The sequence below is a fragment of the Engraulis encrasicolus genome, chromosome 16, assembly GCF_034702125.1.
Source record: "Engraulis encrasicolus isolate BLACKSEA-1 chromosome 16, IST_EnEncr_1.0, whole genome shotgun sequence".
NCBI classification, from domain to species: Eukaryota; Metazoa; Chordata; class Actinopteri; order Clupeiformes; family Engraulidae; genus Engraulis; species Engraulis encrasicolus.
The window spans coordinates 29,417,486-29,434,954 of record NC_085872.1 but is presented as its reverse complement, the minus strand read 5'-3'; the positions used below and the strand labels follow the sequence as shown (position 1 = coordinate 29,434,954).

The window sequence follows — 17,469 nt, the reverse complement described above, 5'->3', positions numbered from 1 at the left end:
TGTGCTTGTGCTGGGCTCAGGGAAATAAAACTCATTTTAAGCCGCGCTGTGTCAAGAGTCTCAGTGTCCAGCCCTTGCATGAAGATACTTACAGTAATACGCTATATACCGAAGATCTATATTTAAATAATAATAATCATGATCTTAATACAAAGCAGGAAATATTGCCATAATTACAATGCCTCATATTTTGATAAATAAACTGAAATGTAATTTAAATCCACTAATGTTTAGTGCTACATCTAATCGTGTGTAGAGAACTGTGTCACCATGTATCATTTTAGTTGTCACGGTGAGAGAATATGTGGCATTTCAGTGATTACATCCTCTTGCATTGCCTGAATACAAACACGCAAGTGTTCAAGTGTTTTTTTTCTTCCCCCCACATTGGTTAGATGATGGGCTCTGCATTGCTATGATGACTGTGCTGAGTGTTTCTGGATGGGCATTAATCCTGTGTTATTGTTTTGCAGGGTTTCTTCGTGTCAGTATTTTACTGCTTCCTTAATGGAGAGGTAGGTAAACACCAAGTGCAATTTCATGCATGAGTTCACCCGGGTGGCAGGTCTGTGGATGAGACAGGCCAGGCGGACATTTCAAACACATGAAGCTCCCCTGCCCTCAGATTCTCACCTGCCATTGCTGGGCCAGGACAACCCATTATTATCCCCAAAGACATTTACACTGTCACACAAACAAGGAGATAAACAGAGCTGTGCACTCTCATCCTGTTCCGTTCATGATCTCCTTCTCTCTGGCACAGTAGCAAATAGTTTGTTTTGTTTGTTTTAGTTTTTTTTCTTGCTTTATTTTGAACCACATTGTCACATGCTTACGTAACTGACCTCTTATACCCGTTTATTCACTACATTACATTACCTTTGGCAGACACTTTCATCCAAAGCAATTTACAATCGAGGACATAATCATAGCATACAGCACTTGCACACACAAAGCTACAAAGGAAATATATAGACCAGTAAGTGCACATGCCAAGTAGGTTTAGTGTTTTTTTAACGCACATTAGCACATGGTTAAGTGTACTCTAAGAAAATTTCCCTGCAAAATAACGGCAGTTACTGGCAATTATATTTACCTGTAATTCTACTGTTATTTCACACCAAAAATCAAATACAGCTCATTGCTGTTTAATGTATCACAGTATATAACATTTTTTCAGCAGCAATTGAACTGTTAAATAACATTACTCTACAGAAAGTTCACAGAATTAGTATTATTAAACTAAAAGTGCTCTACAATATTTATGCAGTAGTAGTAAAATAACAGTACATTTCAGTTAGAAAGTTGAATTGTACTGTGTGATGACAGGCAAATACTGTGTCATAGTTGTGTTCATGAATATGGTCATGGCAACTTCCCACCCCACCCATCATTCTCCATAACTGTGGTACCCTGGCCATGTTACCACCCCACCCTCCCATCGTTCACCATGACTGGAGTGCCTTGAGCATGATACTATGGCGCTATGCTGTATTGAGAAAATGGTTTGCGTTGGTCCTTTGACAGTGTGGGCATGAATAACATTTCAGAGTACGCAGTGCTATGTTACAATGATAGTGTGCGAGGTGGGCTTTTTACTGTATCTCTTGATGAGCCAATGATGAATATAGCATTGGTCAGTCTTTAAAAAAATAATTTGCACCAAGTAGCACAGCAAACAAGCAGCACTACAAGCTATAAAGCAATGCCTAATTTGCAGCAGGCACATTATATGCAACAATACCACAAATGATACCACATACAGCAAGCTTTCACAAAGAGGAAAGTAGGCAAGCTTGTAGGCAAGCTTGTAGGCAAGCTTGTAGGCAAGCTTGTAGGCAAGCTTGTAGGCAAGCTTGTAGGCAAGCTTGTAGGCAAGCTTGTAGGCAAGCTTGTAGGCAAGCTTGTAGGCAAGCTTGTAGGCAAGCTTGTAGGCAAGCAAGTGCTATGCTGTGCCATGCAGGCCAGCCAGCAGGCAGGCAAGCAACTGAAGTGTTGATAGTCCAGATTTATATACAGGTGCAAGAGTACCATGTGACCAGAGTCATCAGGCCCCTGGCAGGTGACGCCCGTAATTGAATAATGGCATAACAGCCCTACTCAGGTGAGGCCAGGCACTGATTAGCAGATTGGTTTAGATGGGGCTGCTTGTTGCAAGAGTGTTCAAATTCTTAAAATGTTTCAGTCATTCACACTTTCATATCAAAATCATAGTGATGAAAATCATCATAATGTGCTGCATCAAACACTTTTTAAGTATTGTAGTTTCCTTAGAAATTGTTTAATGCTTGTTAGTATCAGAGAATATTTAACCAGTAAGAATGACTTAAGTTCTTCAGGTGGTAGGCTATTGCAGCTTGATGGCGATCACGGACAAGTGGAGGATGATAGGGTTTCAATGGTGCTGCCTAAAATATTTTGGTTGCTTCCACAACGGCCAATGCTGCTATTGTGCAGTACCACAGTGGGTTTACATACAGTGTTGAATCTCGCCCTCCAACCCGTGCCTGCAGTTCACCTAGGGAGCGCTGTCGAGACAGCAGAGCTCATAAGGCTGGCGCTAATAACTTGACATTGTGCTCGCTGTCGGCTGAAACTTGACAATATTACTGTAAGTTCTGAGAAACCAATGTGGATTTCAATGAAATGTACAATAACCTGGGAGTTATGTCCTTCTGATTTCTTACAGCTTTGGCATTTATGAGTCAGGCTCCGCTAGCATCGTGCTAAAAAAATTGCTTTACGGTCGTCGTGATCACAGCAATGCAGCGACCAATCCAAACGCAGTGTGTGAAGCCACTCGTGACGTCATATTGACAATAAAGTCGTATTTTACAAAGATCCAGCGAGTTTAAACATTCAAACTAAGTGCTGTTCGAAAGGATAATCTATCCTGCCTTTTGGAAAAATAAGTGAAACGATGATACCAATTCTCTCCCAAAGCAATGGCAGCATCGTGGTTGAGCTCCATGGGACCCCATTCATTTCAACAGCCTCTGCGCTCCTTGGCGCTCCTCTGCGCTGTCTGGGCGCCACTTAGTGGACAGTACCACCCGGAAAAAGTTGCGAGATTCCTCTCTCGTACTACCCATAAACACTCTCTGGCAGTACTTACTGTTTATGCTCAATACTTGACTCAAAGTAGTATTTTGACAGTAGTTGTCTGTTTTTTCAAAAAACAATAGAATGCTGTTGCAGAATTGCCCTAAATTAACAGCTATTTGTTACAGTGTGGAGTACACACGCCCCCACAACATGCCTTATGCCTCTTTTCCACTGCCGGTTTTCTGGCAGGCCTCCAGCTTGACACAGCGCGACTCCGCTGCAACTTTTTGCTTTTCGAATAGGCACGCCAAAGCTCAATAGTGAAGCAAAAAGCAGCAGCCGAGTCTCGAGCTGTACTAAGCGAGTATTCAGTGTAGAATATAAGATTTTTTTCACTTGGTCCTGAAAACACAGCTAGACATCCATCTGCATTTCATGTAATACCCAACAAGGCCAACCTTGACTACACAGTATTATGCTGGGGCCATGACGCCAAGACCTGCTGAATTGAAGAATCATGATTTGTATTTGTTGAAAACCTGTTCATTAGGTCAGGGAAGGAACAAAGGGATCTATGTGTGCATAATCTGATTGCATGACAGTCACATGGCTAAATATGAATTCCCCAGCGTGACTCGGCTGCAACTTTTTGCTTTTCGAATAGGCACGACACAGCTCAATCGTGAAGCAAAAAGCGGCGGCCGATTCTCGAGCTGTAGGCCTACCAGAAAACCGGCAGTGGAAAAGAGTCATCAGAGTCTACTCCGGGTCTGGGCCAGCTCAGGCATCAGCGCAGTAGAGAGGCACGAAAGAGAAGAGTATTTACTTGCTTCTTGAAGGTTGAGAAAGATGGTCCAAGTCCATGATGTTTCTGAAATGATTCTCGGCTGAGGAGCACACAGAGCTCGAGCTCAGTGTGCAGTTTCTAGGTCGAGTATGCATTGTTAGATTACTGAGGCCAAGACAGATGAAGTCATGAGCAGGGTAAGCCTCAATGAGCTGGCATGTCTTTCAGTCATTTCTCTAGTCATAAATTGCCACAGACATATTGCTAATTGTGTTGAAACATTACTGGCAGATCTGGCACTACTCAGCACGGCTCATCATGTCCGTTGATTTGTCACCGTGTCAGGTGACGTGGCACTGATGACTGAGTAATCGTGTGATGCATACTAGAGGGAGTTACTAAGAGCTATGACAGTGACACGTTCATTTCTATTCTGTGCCCTTTCAGTACCCTCTTTCTGCAGATGGGGTCGCCGGCGGGCCTATTCACTATTTGCTGAAAATACTCAACTACACCACAACAACATTGCTATGGCAGTACCAAGAGCCTTAAGTAACAGATTAAGACATAGCCATTACAATTTTGGTGACAGTAAGGTTATAACATACAGTAGGCTCTGTGCTAAGGGGTTAATAATGTCAGGATAAGTATTCATGGATGCACCATATGACTACTGTGAATGTCCATGACAATGGGTTTACAGCACCAGCAAAGCTAGGCTAATTTTTCAGAGCAGGGATACATTATGATTTGGTTGCTTTTGAATTAAAACAAACAAACAAAACAGGAGGTTTGTACTTGCACACACTTGCTAGCCTGTTGATTCCCAGTTTTCCCAGTTCAAAGTAGAGGCTGACAGGTGGTCATCGTCACCCATTGCTTTGCATACATACATATGCCAGAGGTACTGCATCTTGCTTGAAAGAGCTGGATGCAAGAGGCTTGATTGATGTTGGCGTCAGGTGTAAGCTATGTCTACACACTATACTGTCGTGGTCTCCAATTACTTTCCAAGGGTCAGTATGTAGCTCAAATGAGGCTGAGGGCCAAACAAATCGCCCAACTACATGGCCACAGACAGCACACATATACTGTATGGTTTCATATGTTGTTCCAACCTCATGTCATCAAATGTTTGTTATGCCTGGGCCGGATCTGGCCCACGGGTAGCCATTTGGAGACCACTTTTGTACTGTATATGGTCAAGGCAGACACTTAATGGAAATAGGTTATTAATGTGCTTATTCATAATTTGTGCTTCTTCTTGTGACATATTGGCAGGCAGTGCAGTAAAATGGTTCCCCTGAGAAGGCCTGGGGTCGAGAATAACCCCACAACTGGGTACATCCATAATACTGTATATGCACACATACATACTGTACAGTACCATGCTGATAGACGTTTGTCAGTCTTTGACCATAATTTGCAGCCAAGGGCATGATACACAATTATTAATAAGCACATAACTGTCAGGATCATTCTTTATCACCGCATAGCATGCATTGGATTACCGCATACTGTAAATTGCAGATTGTTGCCGTGAGGGGCCCTAGTAGAGAAAAAAGAGGAAAACAATGTAGTGTGGTGTATTTGATTTGGAGATGAAAGACCTCCTCCTATGCAAACACTCATGGAGGTAGTTTTCAATACACTGTTTGAATTGAGACTGAATCATCTTTTGAATTGCTCTTGAAGCCCTGGTGCCCGAGGCCCCTCTTGCTCTGTGTGTGGAGACGTCTCACAGTGTCAGCGGGAGAGCTCAGCGCTACGCACTCCGTGTTCCACACTCCACGTTCCGCATTCCGTATTCCACCACCGATCATTCCATAAGAGGCCACTCTGTTGTGCTTTATTAGAGCTGTGTGGAGAGAGAGAGAGACAGAGAAAGAGAGAGAGAGAGAGAGAGAGAGAGAGAGAGAGAGAGAGAGAGAGAGAGAGAGAGAGTACGAATCAGGCAAAGGTCAAAAGGCCGGTCAGCAGACCTGAGGGGCTGTTACAGTCTATGGCCTGTGCCAGCTTCATCACAGAGCCAGGTTGGAAAAAACCTTAGACACAGAGTATTCAGTGTAGAATATAAGATTATTTTTACTTAGTCCTGAAAACTGAACTAGGCATTCATCTGTATTTCATGTAATACCCAACAAGGCCAACCTTGACTACACAGTGTTATGCTGGGGCCAATGACGCCAAGACCTGCTAAATTGAAGAATCGTGATTTGTATTTGTAGAAAACCTGTTCATTAGGTTTAGGGAGGGAACAAAGTGATCTATGTGTGCATAATCTAATCCCATGACAGTCACATGACTAAATATGAATTCCCCAACAGCATGTTTGTGTATTTTGTGTTGTAGACATACATGCATAAATAATTTAGAACTTTTTTTTTTTAACAAATGCATGAATAAATGACTTACTGTGAGCAAATAAAAGAATGTCTTCAAGAAGAATCCTAGTACTGTAGATGTAGTACATATTTAGTGAGATGATTAGGCCACATTTGTAATGGGAGTGATGTTCATTGTTAAAAAGAATGATCTTAGCTGCCTCAATAGGGGTTCCAATGATTGTAATGCAACGTTAAGTTGCTGGAGGCATATGCAGAGACAGATCAACATCCCACCCTGAAGTCATTTTTCACCACAGATTCAGATATCTGTTTCGTGAAGGGAGAATTACAGTCTTCCATACAAATCTGTTTCACTCTAGCAAATACAGTAGAATGCTTAGGAGATGTTTAGACAATCCTCAGTCAAACTGACAAGGTGATGTCAGAATGCAGTTTTTTTTCTTTCTTTTTTTCTTTCTTAACACTCGTGTTTGTGGAGGATGTGAAACAGGATCACACATTATTTTGCACCCGTTTCTCACCCCCCCCCCTCTCTTTCTGTCTGTCTCTCTCTCTCTCTCTCTCTCTCTCTCTCTCTCTCTGCACTTCCTGTCACATCCCCAGGTGCGGTCAGCTGCCAGGAAGCGGTGGCACCGCTGGCAGGACAACCATGCGCTGCGCGTGCGGGTGGCACGTGCTATGTCCATCCCCACGTCCCCCACCCGCATCAGCTTCCACAGTATTAAGCAGACCACGGCGGTGTGACCCTGGCCAGCCTGTCTGGCTGCCTCCCCTCACACAGATTGGCTGAAAGCGATTACATCGTCCGTGAGCGGTGAGCGGGCGGCTGGCTGGGCGAGGGGAAAGGGAGGGAGCGAGCAAGGGAGGCGTCGGCTGAATGTGTCTGTGTGTCCATGCCAGCAGTCCATACCACAAATTGGTTGGAAACATGCCTCTGTGCTGTGTGTCTGCCTTTGAGAGACTTGAGAATGAGGATGAACTGTATGAACAATATGAACTTCTGCACTGGCCCTTTTTTTAAACATCCAGTGGTTCTCTATCGCTGTCTTTTGTCTGCTGTTGCTGTTCTACCCACTGTAGCTTCTGCTGTGGCATATACTCCTCATTTTAAAGAGAGAAAAAAGCTATACCTACAAGCCCATGCACATTTATTGATTTTGGTCATTGACAAAGCTTTCATCTCAGATATGTTTCATTTTTTTCTCCAGCCCAAAACGATTCAAAAAGGGAGGTTTAGAGCTTTTAGAGATAGTTTTATAGCTTATTTGCCTTATGATTTACCTTTTAAACTATCCTATTGCGATATTAATGTCATGTCCCATTTTTCCCATCACACAATATCAACACTGCAAGTTACTTAAATTGTCCTTATATGATAGCCAATTATTTCAGCCTACTGAGTGAGGATTGAAGCTTAGAGCAGACGTTGTATCCGTCTGGACTTCTCGCAGGCTTTAGCATCAGCAGCTAAATTGCCAACACTGTCTGCTTGCGTTAGACAAACAGGAGATCCTTTAAAGAGACAGAAATGCCTTCCTGCCAATTATGTGGTGCGTGGTGGACAGGCAGTGGATGAAGGCAATTCGGAGGCTGGTGCTCACGTGGGTCAGGCCAAGTTTCAGAGTTGAACATAGCAAGAAACTGCCAATGTCACCTGCAGCTACTTTAAGACTCATAAACGTTTAATAGATGTCATTTTCTATCACTATTTTGTCTTCTTTGTCAAAAGCGTAGGGCTGTGTGACGTACGCAAGTCCCATGGAGGAGAGTTCATCCAAAGTGTTACCTGATGGTCTGTGCCGCCTCGCCTGTCTTATCTGATGTTCCCTTTTGTTGTCAGAACCCCAGGGCGACACAGACGTGGATAACTCGATTCCCCCTGCGTGAATCAGGCGCCCTTTGATCTGTATTATTTCCATTATTCTGGACAAATGTTTCTTGAGATTCTGACATGACAAACCCTGGCTAAATCATTTTGCCTCCGATAGAAGATTTTTTTTCAGATTTTAAAACTGTTTTTGCTGTGTTTTTTTTTTTAAATATATTGAACGCGAGTCATCTGTTTCCCTGTTCCGATTTAGGAGAAGGACACAGTAGATTAAACCCTCATCATTTTTTTTCTCGAATCCATCAGTTCTGAGTTAAATCAGCATCATAGTTCATCTCTGAGGTTGTGGACAAATGGTCTTATGCAAGTGAACTCTGGTATTAAGGTGCGTCCATGCCAGATCAGTCTTGTGCACTATTAGGACATTATTAATAGCATAGCAGTCTTGTGTTGGTCTCAAAAGATTTCAGTGGGTGAGTCATGTGCATTTTCCAACCAAGACTGAAAGAAAAATAAATATGACATGAAGCATATTTTAAATAAGTGGACAAAATGGATAAACGAGTGAGTGTATATGACGTGAAAGATAAACAAGATGAGATGAAGCCATCCCCTGAGGCTTGTTGTCATCTAATGCTCCTCTGAAGTCCACTGCACGCTCATTTCAGTGGGTATTTTTAATCATTGTGCTGCTTGCTGTTTGAACAGATTATGAGTAATGATATATGGTATGTCACAGAGATGAAACTTGCCATGTGATTGTTGGCTAGTATGATTATTGTATCTATACATCATCCATTAACTAATCCAAGTTTTACGAAACAGTTGGTTAAATGGTTATGGCCCATTTTGTGAAACTAAGCAGTGTGGTGTTCAATATAGCCCAAGCCCATGGGCCATGTAATCCAGTTGGCACATTGCACTGTCTTGTAACTTCTGATTGCGCGGCATTGCTACCCGTCAAATAACACATCCAACATGCCAAGGAAATCATTGTTTTTCGAATGATACTTATCTACAGTATAGGCTTCCTTTGGAACACCATGAGGACTTAGAACACGATGTCTGCATTCATGCTGTCAGATTGCAATGTTATTTCTTGTGTTGTGGACATTTGACTTGTGGTGGTAATCACGTTTGTTCACAAGTCAGGGTTGTTGTTTTTTTCACTTTAGTTGTTTAATTTGAATATCATGTGAAACAACCATCGTCCTTTTTTAGGCATCCATATCTTGGTTTTCAAATCAACATGTGACTCATGGGGCTAGATCAAGTTACATTTGGTCAATTAAGAAGTCAATGCCAGATGGTTTATTGTATTGTCAATATTACACTCTGAAAGCTTAATTTAAATTACATCTACAATTCAATATGACACAGTATGAAAATACAAAATACATACACAATATACAAAAAACATACACAACCTAGAGATTATTCAACCAGGTATCACAACCCTTTAAACTGTAGCGATAGTTTTGGTTGTTATTTTTCAGATCATTGATGTGTGCACCAGCATCTGACATCTGAAAGGTTTCATGTCCATATTTGAGAGGGAAATCCAATTTTATATTAAGCAGCACTCAATTTCACTCAATACTTGAGTTATATGAAGTCCCCGCCCACATAGTTTCGTTTAGTGATATCCATTTCATTATAGCTCTAAATTGCACCACTACACCTAGAAATATCTCTGTGCTTTTTTCAATTCGTTCAGTTCATTTTATTAGTAATAGTACTATGTGTGTTGAATTTGATTGATGATACAACCTTTTCTTTTGTTTTTGTCCTCTGTTTCTCCAGCATTTTATTGTGCAACTTTTTGCGAACGCTTTAAGTGTTGACTTATTATGTTGGCCCTATGTTGCAAAAGAACAATAGCAAATTAAACAGCAGAAGAGCTCATCAAACAATCAAGGGCTCGATTAACTAATCACAACTAAAGCAAAAACACAAAGGTGAATCTCAAGACCTAGCACATAAAACTCCAGCTTCATGCTAAAATCCAAGACAAAATTAGGAAAGGACTTATGTTCTCTTTGAAGAAGTCTCTGAATGGATGGACAATAGGCTTAGCTGGTATCTGGCTGGTATCTGGCACTGTTTTCAGTTGTTGCATGCTGTTTCAATAATAGAGAATGTATTTGAATTACTGTACACATATGAGTGCAAAATCCAGTCTGGTTTAAAATTCCAGTCAGTAGCCCTGCATTGGCATTTAGAAGACCACTCTGTGTCAATAATGAGGCTTGGATAAAACAAAAGAATGACAATAACAAGCGATGCTGTGCACAATCTAAAACCTGGGCATACAGTTAAGCATTCATTCCAATCGCAGCCAACATTACTAATTTGAGGCTTAAACTGAGATGTGTTTTAACAGTTTGACATTATGATTTCTGTTTTGCCAATGTGATTCGTGATAATCTGGTTTGTTTGCTTTATTTTTGTAGTTGTGTTTATTATAGTTACCACTGAGATTGTTTGGTTTGCTGTTGAGTTGTTTTGTTTGCTTGCTTTCTTTCTCAAAGTTTTTGTCTTTTTCATTGTGTTGTATTTTCGTTTGTGGTTTTATTTACAGTTGTGATTTCTCATTTGCTTCTGACTTTTTTTGTTTTCAATTACTCTTTTGAGTTTTTGCACTTCGGTGCCACTGTGGAGTTCAACCCCGGTTCAGCATCTCTGAATGTGTCTGTTCGGTAAACAACATGTTGCATTATTCTTAAAGGTGCACTGTGTAATATTTATTTTAGTATTATATTTCCAGAATTCATGCTGCCCATTCACAAATGTTATCTTTTTCATGAATACGTACCACCATCATCAAATTTTAAAATTAGTCATTATTCTGGGAAAATTACACTTTTCCTACATGAGAAGGGGGATCTTCTCCATTGTCCATCATTTTGAGTGTACAGAAATAGACATTTTAGCTGCACAGTTCTGTACATTGGTCATACTAGTAGGCCTAAATATTAGTTTATTATTCAATAAATATTCATGAAAAGATCAAATTTGGCCATAGGCATCACAGTTTCAATGAGAACCATAGTTGCAATACCTTCCACCTGTCCACCATCCTACACAGTGCACCTTTAACAATCATGGTTTGTTTTTCTCGGAATATGCTAATTGAGTAATTGCAAGTGCATTCATTGTATAACCTACCTAGACATCACAGAATGTTCTTCATGTCCTCCTGCTCTGTGTGTATGCATATCTAAGCTTACTTTCTGTTCAACCAGCAGTAGACTCATACATGTTCAAATATCACCATTAAGAAAACACTGTAGGTTGTACATATGTACAGTAATGATACCTCTTCTTTTGTATTGGAACGAAATACTGTGAAGTGAAGCGTGAAGTCACTTTTGATTTAGAAACCTAAAGAGATTTCGGTATGGGAAATGCCCCCAAGACCAAACGACCTTAGTTTCATGGCTGAGATGACTATTAACTGTACATAGATGAGCTGACTGCTTCTGACGACAGCGTGAGACGAACTTTTCAAGCCTGTTTCATCCATCTCCCACCCGCCTAAGGATGGTCAACACATGAGCATTAGAGAAGCGCACAAAGTTCACTACGTTTACCCAAGGCAAGGGGCACATAGTACAGTAGTTGTAGGCCTACTGTCTGTTTTATGTTAAATAGTTTAGTGACAGGTCTAGCACACATTGTTCAAATCGAAGTACACTTCCTAGTAGAAAAGTCTACATGCTTTGTTTTCATGTGAAGGCTAGAAAAGGCTAGAAGTGCAGCAATACTGAAGACAACCCTGCACAAGGCAAAGTCACCCTGGGTGCGTTCCAATATGCGACCTTGCTTCCTCCACTTGTGCTTGTGGACTCGTACAAGGAGGTAATATGTCATGACGACATCACTGACAACAGCATTATATTTCAATATCTTGCTAAAGCTCAATTGTAAAGTCTTTAGCCCATTTGCAATTAGGATAGTGAATGAAAAACAATCCCCAAAAAGTTGTTGTGGCTAAGCTGAAAGCTATTGTTTTCTCCACGGAGGAGGGACCAGGAGGTGGGGCGAGGCCACAAGCACAAGTGGAGGAAGCAAGGTTGCATGTTGGAATGCACCCCCTGTGCAGTATTATCCACCACCAATTCCTTCACAATCCCCAACGCTTATTCTCCTTTTCCCTACTCTAATGCTTTTGTGTTGCGTAGTCTTTAGGTCCCCATTTCATTCCATCTGAGAAGGAATTGGACCAAAGACGTGTATGAATATACATAGTTACATAATATACTGCATTTTGTATTTATATTGTGTTGTACACTTTGACACTTCTTTTTTTATGGAACCACACAGTGATATTAAACTATGTGTGACGAAAAGGTCTTAGGCATTTTTTTCTGAAATGAGATAATGTAAGATGTCAGTGTTTTTTAGTGAGTGTGTATTCGTCTGTCTCAAGTGTGCTCTAATTTAAAAGAAATGCCGTTGTTGCCTTAAACAAGTTTGAAGTACTCTTTGTAAATAGAATGTTTGTAAATGGTGTACTCCTGTGATTGTGTTGCATTTCTACAAGAATATAAGCTAAATAAATATAACATAAATGAATATATAAATAGAGCTTGTCATTTTTGTATTGTTCTGAATGTCCGTAAGTAGACTATACTGCCATGGGAACCAAGTGAAGACCGACCTGTTGTTGGTTGGCTCCAGAAACATTGAGGCATAATATAACACTCTCTTGAGCATTTGTACTTAACATGAACACATAGCACGAAGAAGGTCTTCCCATTAGTGAATTGAAGAGTCAGCCTCAGATGTATTAATTCAATTTATTTACAATGTTGATGCCATATCCAGATGACCTTGTGTTAATGCCAGTCAAGGAAAATCACATTTCACGGTAGCATTTAACTCTGTTTCGCTGTGGAGACGCATGCATTAGTGTAGATGCTTGCCATGCATGCATCTTAAGATGGCCTAAGGAGGAGACCCAGGTTACATAATGGGCGAGCGTACATTTGGTATCTTACCATTTCTAGTGGGCAGGGGGAAGTGGAGCAGAAAAAAACTCCCAGTGTACCGCGTGCCAATGATCTTCTCATCCCCGCAATTAAGAGGATCCTTGAGGCAAATCAATGACTCTCTCTCTCTCTCTCTCTCTCTCTCTCTCTCTCTCTCTCTCTCTCTCTCTCTCTCTCTCTCTCTCTCTCTCTCTCTCTCTCTCTCTCTCTCTCTCTGTGCCCTCACATGTAAAGAGAGAGCAAGAAAGAAATAAAGGAGGAGATGTGTGTGTGTGTGCATGTTTCATGCGCTCGTGTGTGGGTTTGTGCGTGCATACACATTCAAACATTTGTGTGCGTGTGTGTGTTTGTATGTGCGCATGTGTGCATGTGTAGGCATGTTTACACTTTGGGAAATGCAATGCTGGTGTGTTATCTTCTCCTTTTAAGCTGTCCTCCCAGTGGATGCTGGTGTTTCTGCTAACACAGCATTTGGAGATGGTCTCACCCATAACACCTGCACACCACGAACTGTTTGGTTGAGTGCAAGATCAAATCTTTTTCACCTCTAAAACGTGACAGACTGAAGTTATCTGCACACTAAGAACTGCTGGTTCCTGCAAATGACTACTTAAAAAAACAGAAATATGCTTTGTTATATGATGTATACTGATTACCTGTGTCATTAAAGAAACATTGTTAGGGAAACATAAGATAAAACATCATCAAAACATCAAAATGTCATAGCAAAAAAGAAAAACCTTAAATCAGGATTAGCACCACATGATAGTTAATGTCTGTCTTCAACAATCATTAGACTATATGATCACATCCACCCCATCAGACAGGTGTTGTCGATAACATGTCAATCTGCACACCGCAGACCGCAAGGTTGAAACGTCATCTTGCCCATGAATGAATTAAAAGAAAAAAAGAAGAAAATAAAAAGACGTGTGAAAAATATACATCCACCATTTTCATTGGCTTCATTCTTGGAAAGAGGATTTACCTGGAATAAAGCCCAAGTGTACTTAAAACCTACTGGCTTAGAAATCTAGACGCCCCTACTGTAGCTGCCGCAAATTGAATTTGCTCCCAGGGACAGTCTGGTAAGTTGTGGTCGTTTTGAGAGGCTAAAAATCGAAACTTAATCAGGCCAATCAAATCGTGAGGAGCGGGATCGGATCCTGGGATACCTAGTGACGACAGAATATCATGCAAATGATGGTCCGATAACCAATCAAATGGGTTGCTTGGACTAGAGTTACAACATTTTCAGAGAAACATGGCAGCCACTTGTGCAACTTCCAACATCATTTTTTTCTTAATTTATAGTGATTATAAATAACGTGGCTACCACAAATTGATGTAAAAATGCACCATGAACTTATTTGACCCAAATAGGTCACTCTAGCCTGATCCTGACCATCCCAAACTACTACCATTTCATTTCATATTTTGGCGAAAGTACGTTGGATGGTGCGCGAGGCTTAAAGCACAACACATTACCATTTAATCCCTCAATGTTTTAAGCTGGCTGGGTAATCTTAACAGTTATTTAAGGTCAAAACACACGTTAACCCATGTAAACACTGTGTTGTGATATTGAGTGGGTTATGTGTGCAAACATCCGTTAGCTGTAGGCTATTTTGCAGGGTCAGAGGGGGTCTGAAGCCTGCATGCCGCTAAAGGCTGACCGACCGCAGAGTTTGAAATTCGGATGAAAAGGAAGATACCTCTAGGTATCTCCTGGAACTATTGGCGACTACGCCCCACAGTTTGCTGTGTGGGGATTCAAGGTGATTGGTTGTTGCGGCATTCTATTGCGTGGCGTTAAGTGTAGAGGCAATTTAACAGACAGCCATTTATCCCGCCCACACAGCCATTGAGCTTCACCAGACCCCTGTACAGCTTTTTGCTGTAGGGGTTTGGCTGACCGCCAGACTAAAAGCCTACTGTCGTTGAGCCGAAATTGACAGACCGTCCATCTTTTCAGTGCCTTGTCCGATGTCCGGCACAGCATTAACCCAGACACCTGGTTGATTGGTTGATTAAAATGCTTTAAAATGCACGAAATAGCATCTAAGAAACACAAATTTTCTTGGGGGAGAACCCCCAAACCCCCCGTCCAAAAATGTCAGTCTTTTCACTGTCGCAGAATGGTCACCCTAAAAAAATCAGAACATTTTCGGGACGTTTCGGGACGGTTCACAATGATTTTCGGGATGGTTGTGAAAAAAGTTAATTTTAATCCCTGGGCCTTACAAACATTTAGCATCCCATCTGGCTACTGCCCCCACTGCTACAAAGAGGGACACAGGGGTCAGGTGCCTCGGGCCCAGGGAGAGAGGGGTCCTCATTACATTGCATGTTTTGAATGTGGGGGGGTGGCTTTCAAATGACTTTGTCCTGGGCCTGTCCAAAGCTGTTGCAATCTTGCAATCTTGAAATACCAGCAGGTGTTTTGCACAGGAGAGGCAAACGTCACCTTCAGGTCCCAGTGACAGCAAAATATAATTTCACGTATACCTCAGACATCATACTGACATCTCACCCCCACAAGCAAAGATGGATTGCATTCCCTTACAACCTCCCATTTTAAAACATTACATGTTACATTCAGTCAATCATTTTGTCAATGTTTTTTTTTCTTACAAGCTCCTCTCTGGCTTGACGTCAGAGTTGTCACTTTTTCTGTTTGCAATGTATTCCACATGAGAGAATCTGTGGAAGTAATAGACCAAAAAAAAAAAAAACACGAGCCAAACTTAGCCTAGCTATCATGAAATGATGTCTTCACGCCAGATTAGCCAGGCCATCAGCTGGAAAGAAGGCAAACACATAGAATGTGTCCATTGGGTTCCTAGGAAGCGTCAGCAGGTGGGCAGTGCATGGGTCTCTTTCCCCAATAACAACAGAGGGCAAAGCTAGACACTTACCGTACCCAGCATTATAGACCAGCCAGGCATGCAACGTTGTTGCAGCAGCATGTGAAAGTCATGCTTTTCACAGGTTTTCAACACGCAACAGAGATATGTATTTCTACAACTTGTTATATATGATTGACTGAATGCAGTTTGGCTGGTGTGAATATGCAATAGGATATATTTCCATGCTTGTATGAGCTTTACAAAGAGGCATTCTGATGGAATAGTCGATTGAGGCACGCTCACGTTTCCACGTTTCACATCTCATTAGTCATATATATCTCGAATCTATAAATACATTTATATATATGCAAAAGTTCACAGATTAATGCACAGCTTGCTGGTAAACGCAGGAATATGCAATGTTTCAAAAGGGAAAAGTTTACCGCACACTTGTTTGACTTTGTGCGGTAAACTTTTCCCTTTTGAAGCATTGCATTTATATATAGGCCTATATATTATTCATGTCACAAAGAATAAAAGGAGATCCATGTCAAGAGCTTTCTAAATGACCAGGAGTAGTGTATCAGCACAGAATCAACCAGTTGCAATATGAAGAAAACAATTTTGAATCACAGTTTTGTTCCTTATGCTTTGTACATAAGATTCACTAAATAGCACAATTGTCAATAATAGGCCTACATCTATGCATGGGCTCACACATTGTTCCGTAGGCCTATGCTGCTGTGACACGAATTCTGTGCTCATGTCAGCTGTGGGAAGCAGTGGTTCTTTTCAAGTACTTTCAAACAAACAGCAATTAGCTGTCCCCTTTATTTAAACTGTTCAAAGACACAGCAAAGGTCATTCTTTTAAAAGAGCGCTGGACAACTCTGTCCGCGAGGTCCGTGACAACCTTGTCTTCTCTTCAGCTGAAAGACTCATCATCGAGCCAGACTCAGCAGCAGAGGTTTTGCAAGGCCGTCGCTACTCAAGAGTAATTAGCACAAGTTTGCAGCATATAGGGCTAGCCACACTCACTATAAATGTCAGGTCTAATAACCACCACGCTAATATGCAACAGTGTGTGGGTGAGTGAGTGCGGTGTAATCTCTCCGCTCTGATGAAGCCACAGACGGGTCTGGAGACAGGCGTGGAGATATACCTGTGAGAGCGATGCATTTAGGGATGAGAGGGGGAGAGTCGGGTTTCCAGGGGGTTGGTAAACGGGCAAAGCAAAGCACAAACTGCTTGTGTGATTGCACTGTGGGACATGGCTATGGTGTTTACCATGAATGTTTGACGGTTTCAGGGCCCGACCAAGCCTTTATGGGGCCCTAAGCAAAATTTCATTCGGGAGCCCTTCATACCACCACCTACTCAGCATCAGATACTTAATAATAATACTATAGGAAAAAAATATGGAGCCCTACAGAAGAAAAGTTGGCAACCACTGTTATAGGATACACAGTGTGTTTAACAAAACTGTGGCCTTCCTTGATCTTTGCTGCTCACAGGGGGGCCCTGGTGTCTTGGGTGCCCTAAGCCACTGCTTAGTTCGCTTATGCCTTGGGCCGGCCCTGGAGGAATAACTGTCACTCTTTTCACAATGAAAACAAAC

The 17,469-nt window shown here is 41.6% G+C and overlaps 1 protein-coding gene across 2 annotated transcripts in view; it reads left to right on the top strand.

The window, feature by feature from the left end:
• LOC134465582 (corticotropin-releasing factor receptor 2) overlaps positions 1-8,659 on the top strand; it is a 91,956-nt gene extending 83,297 nt beyond the window's left edge. For both annotated transcript variants that reach the window (XM_063219323.1, XM_063219324.1), the window contains 2 exons: positions 474-515; positions 6,784-8,659. In XM_063219323.1, the coding sequence (XP_063075393.1) occupies positions 474-515; positions 6,784-6,924 (183 nt within the window). In that variant the 3' untranslated portion in view covers positions 6,925-8,659. The remainder of the gene's footprint in view (positions 1-473; positions 516-6,783) is intronic.
• Positions 8,660-17,469: the final 8,810 nt, after the last annotated feature.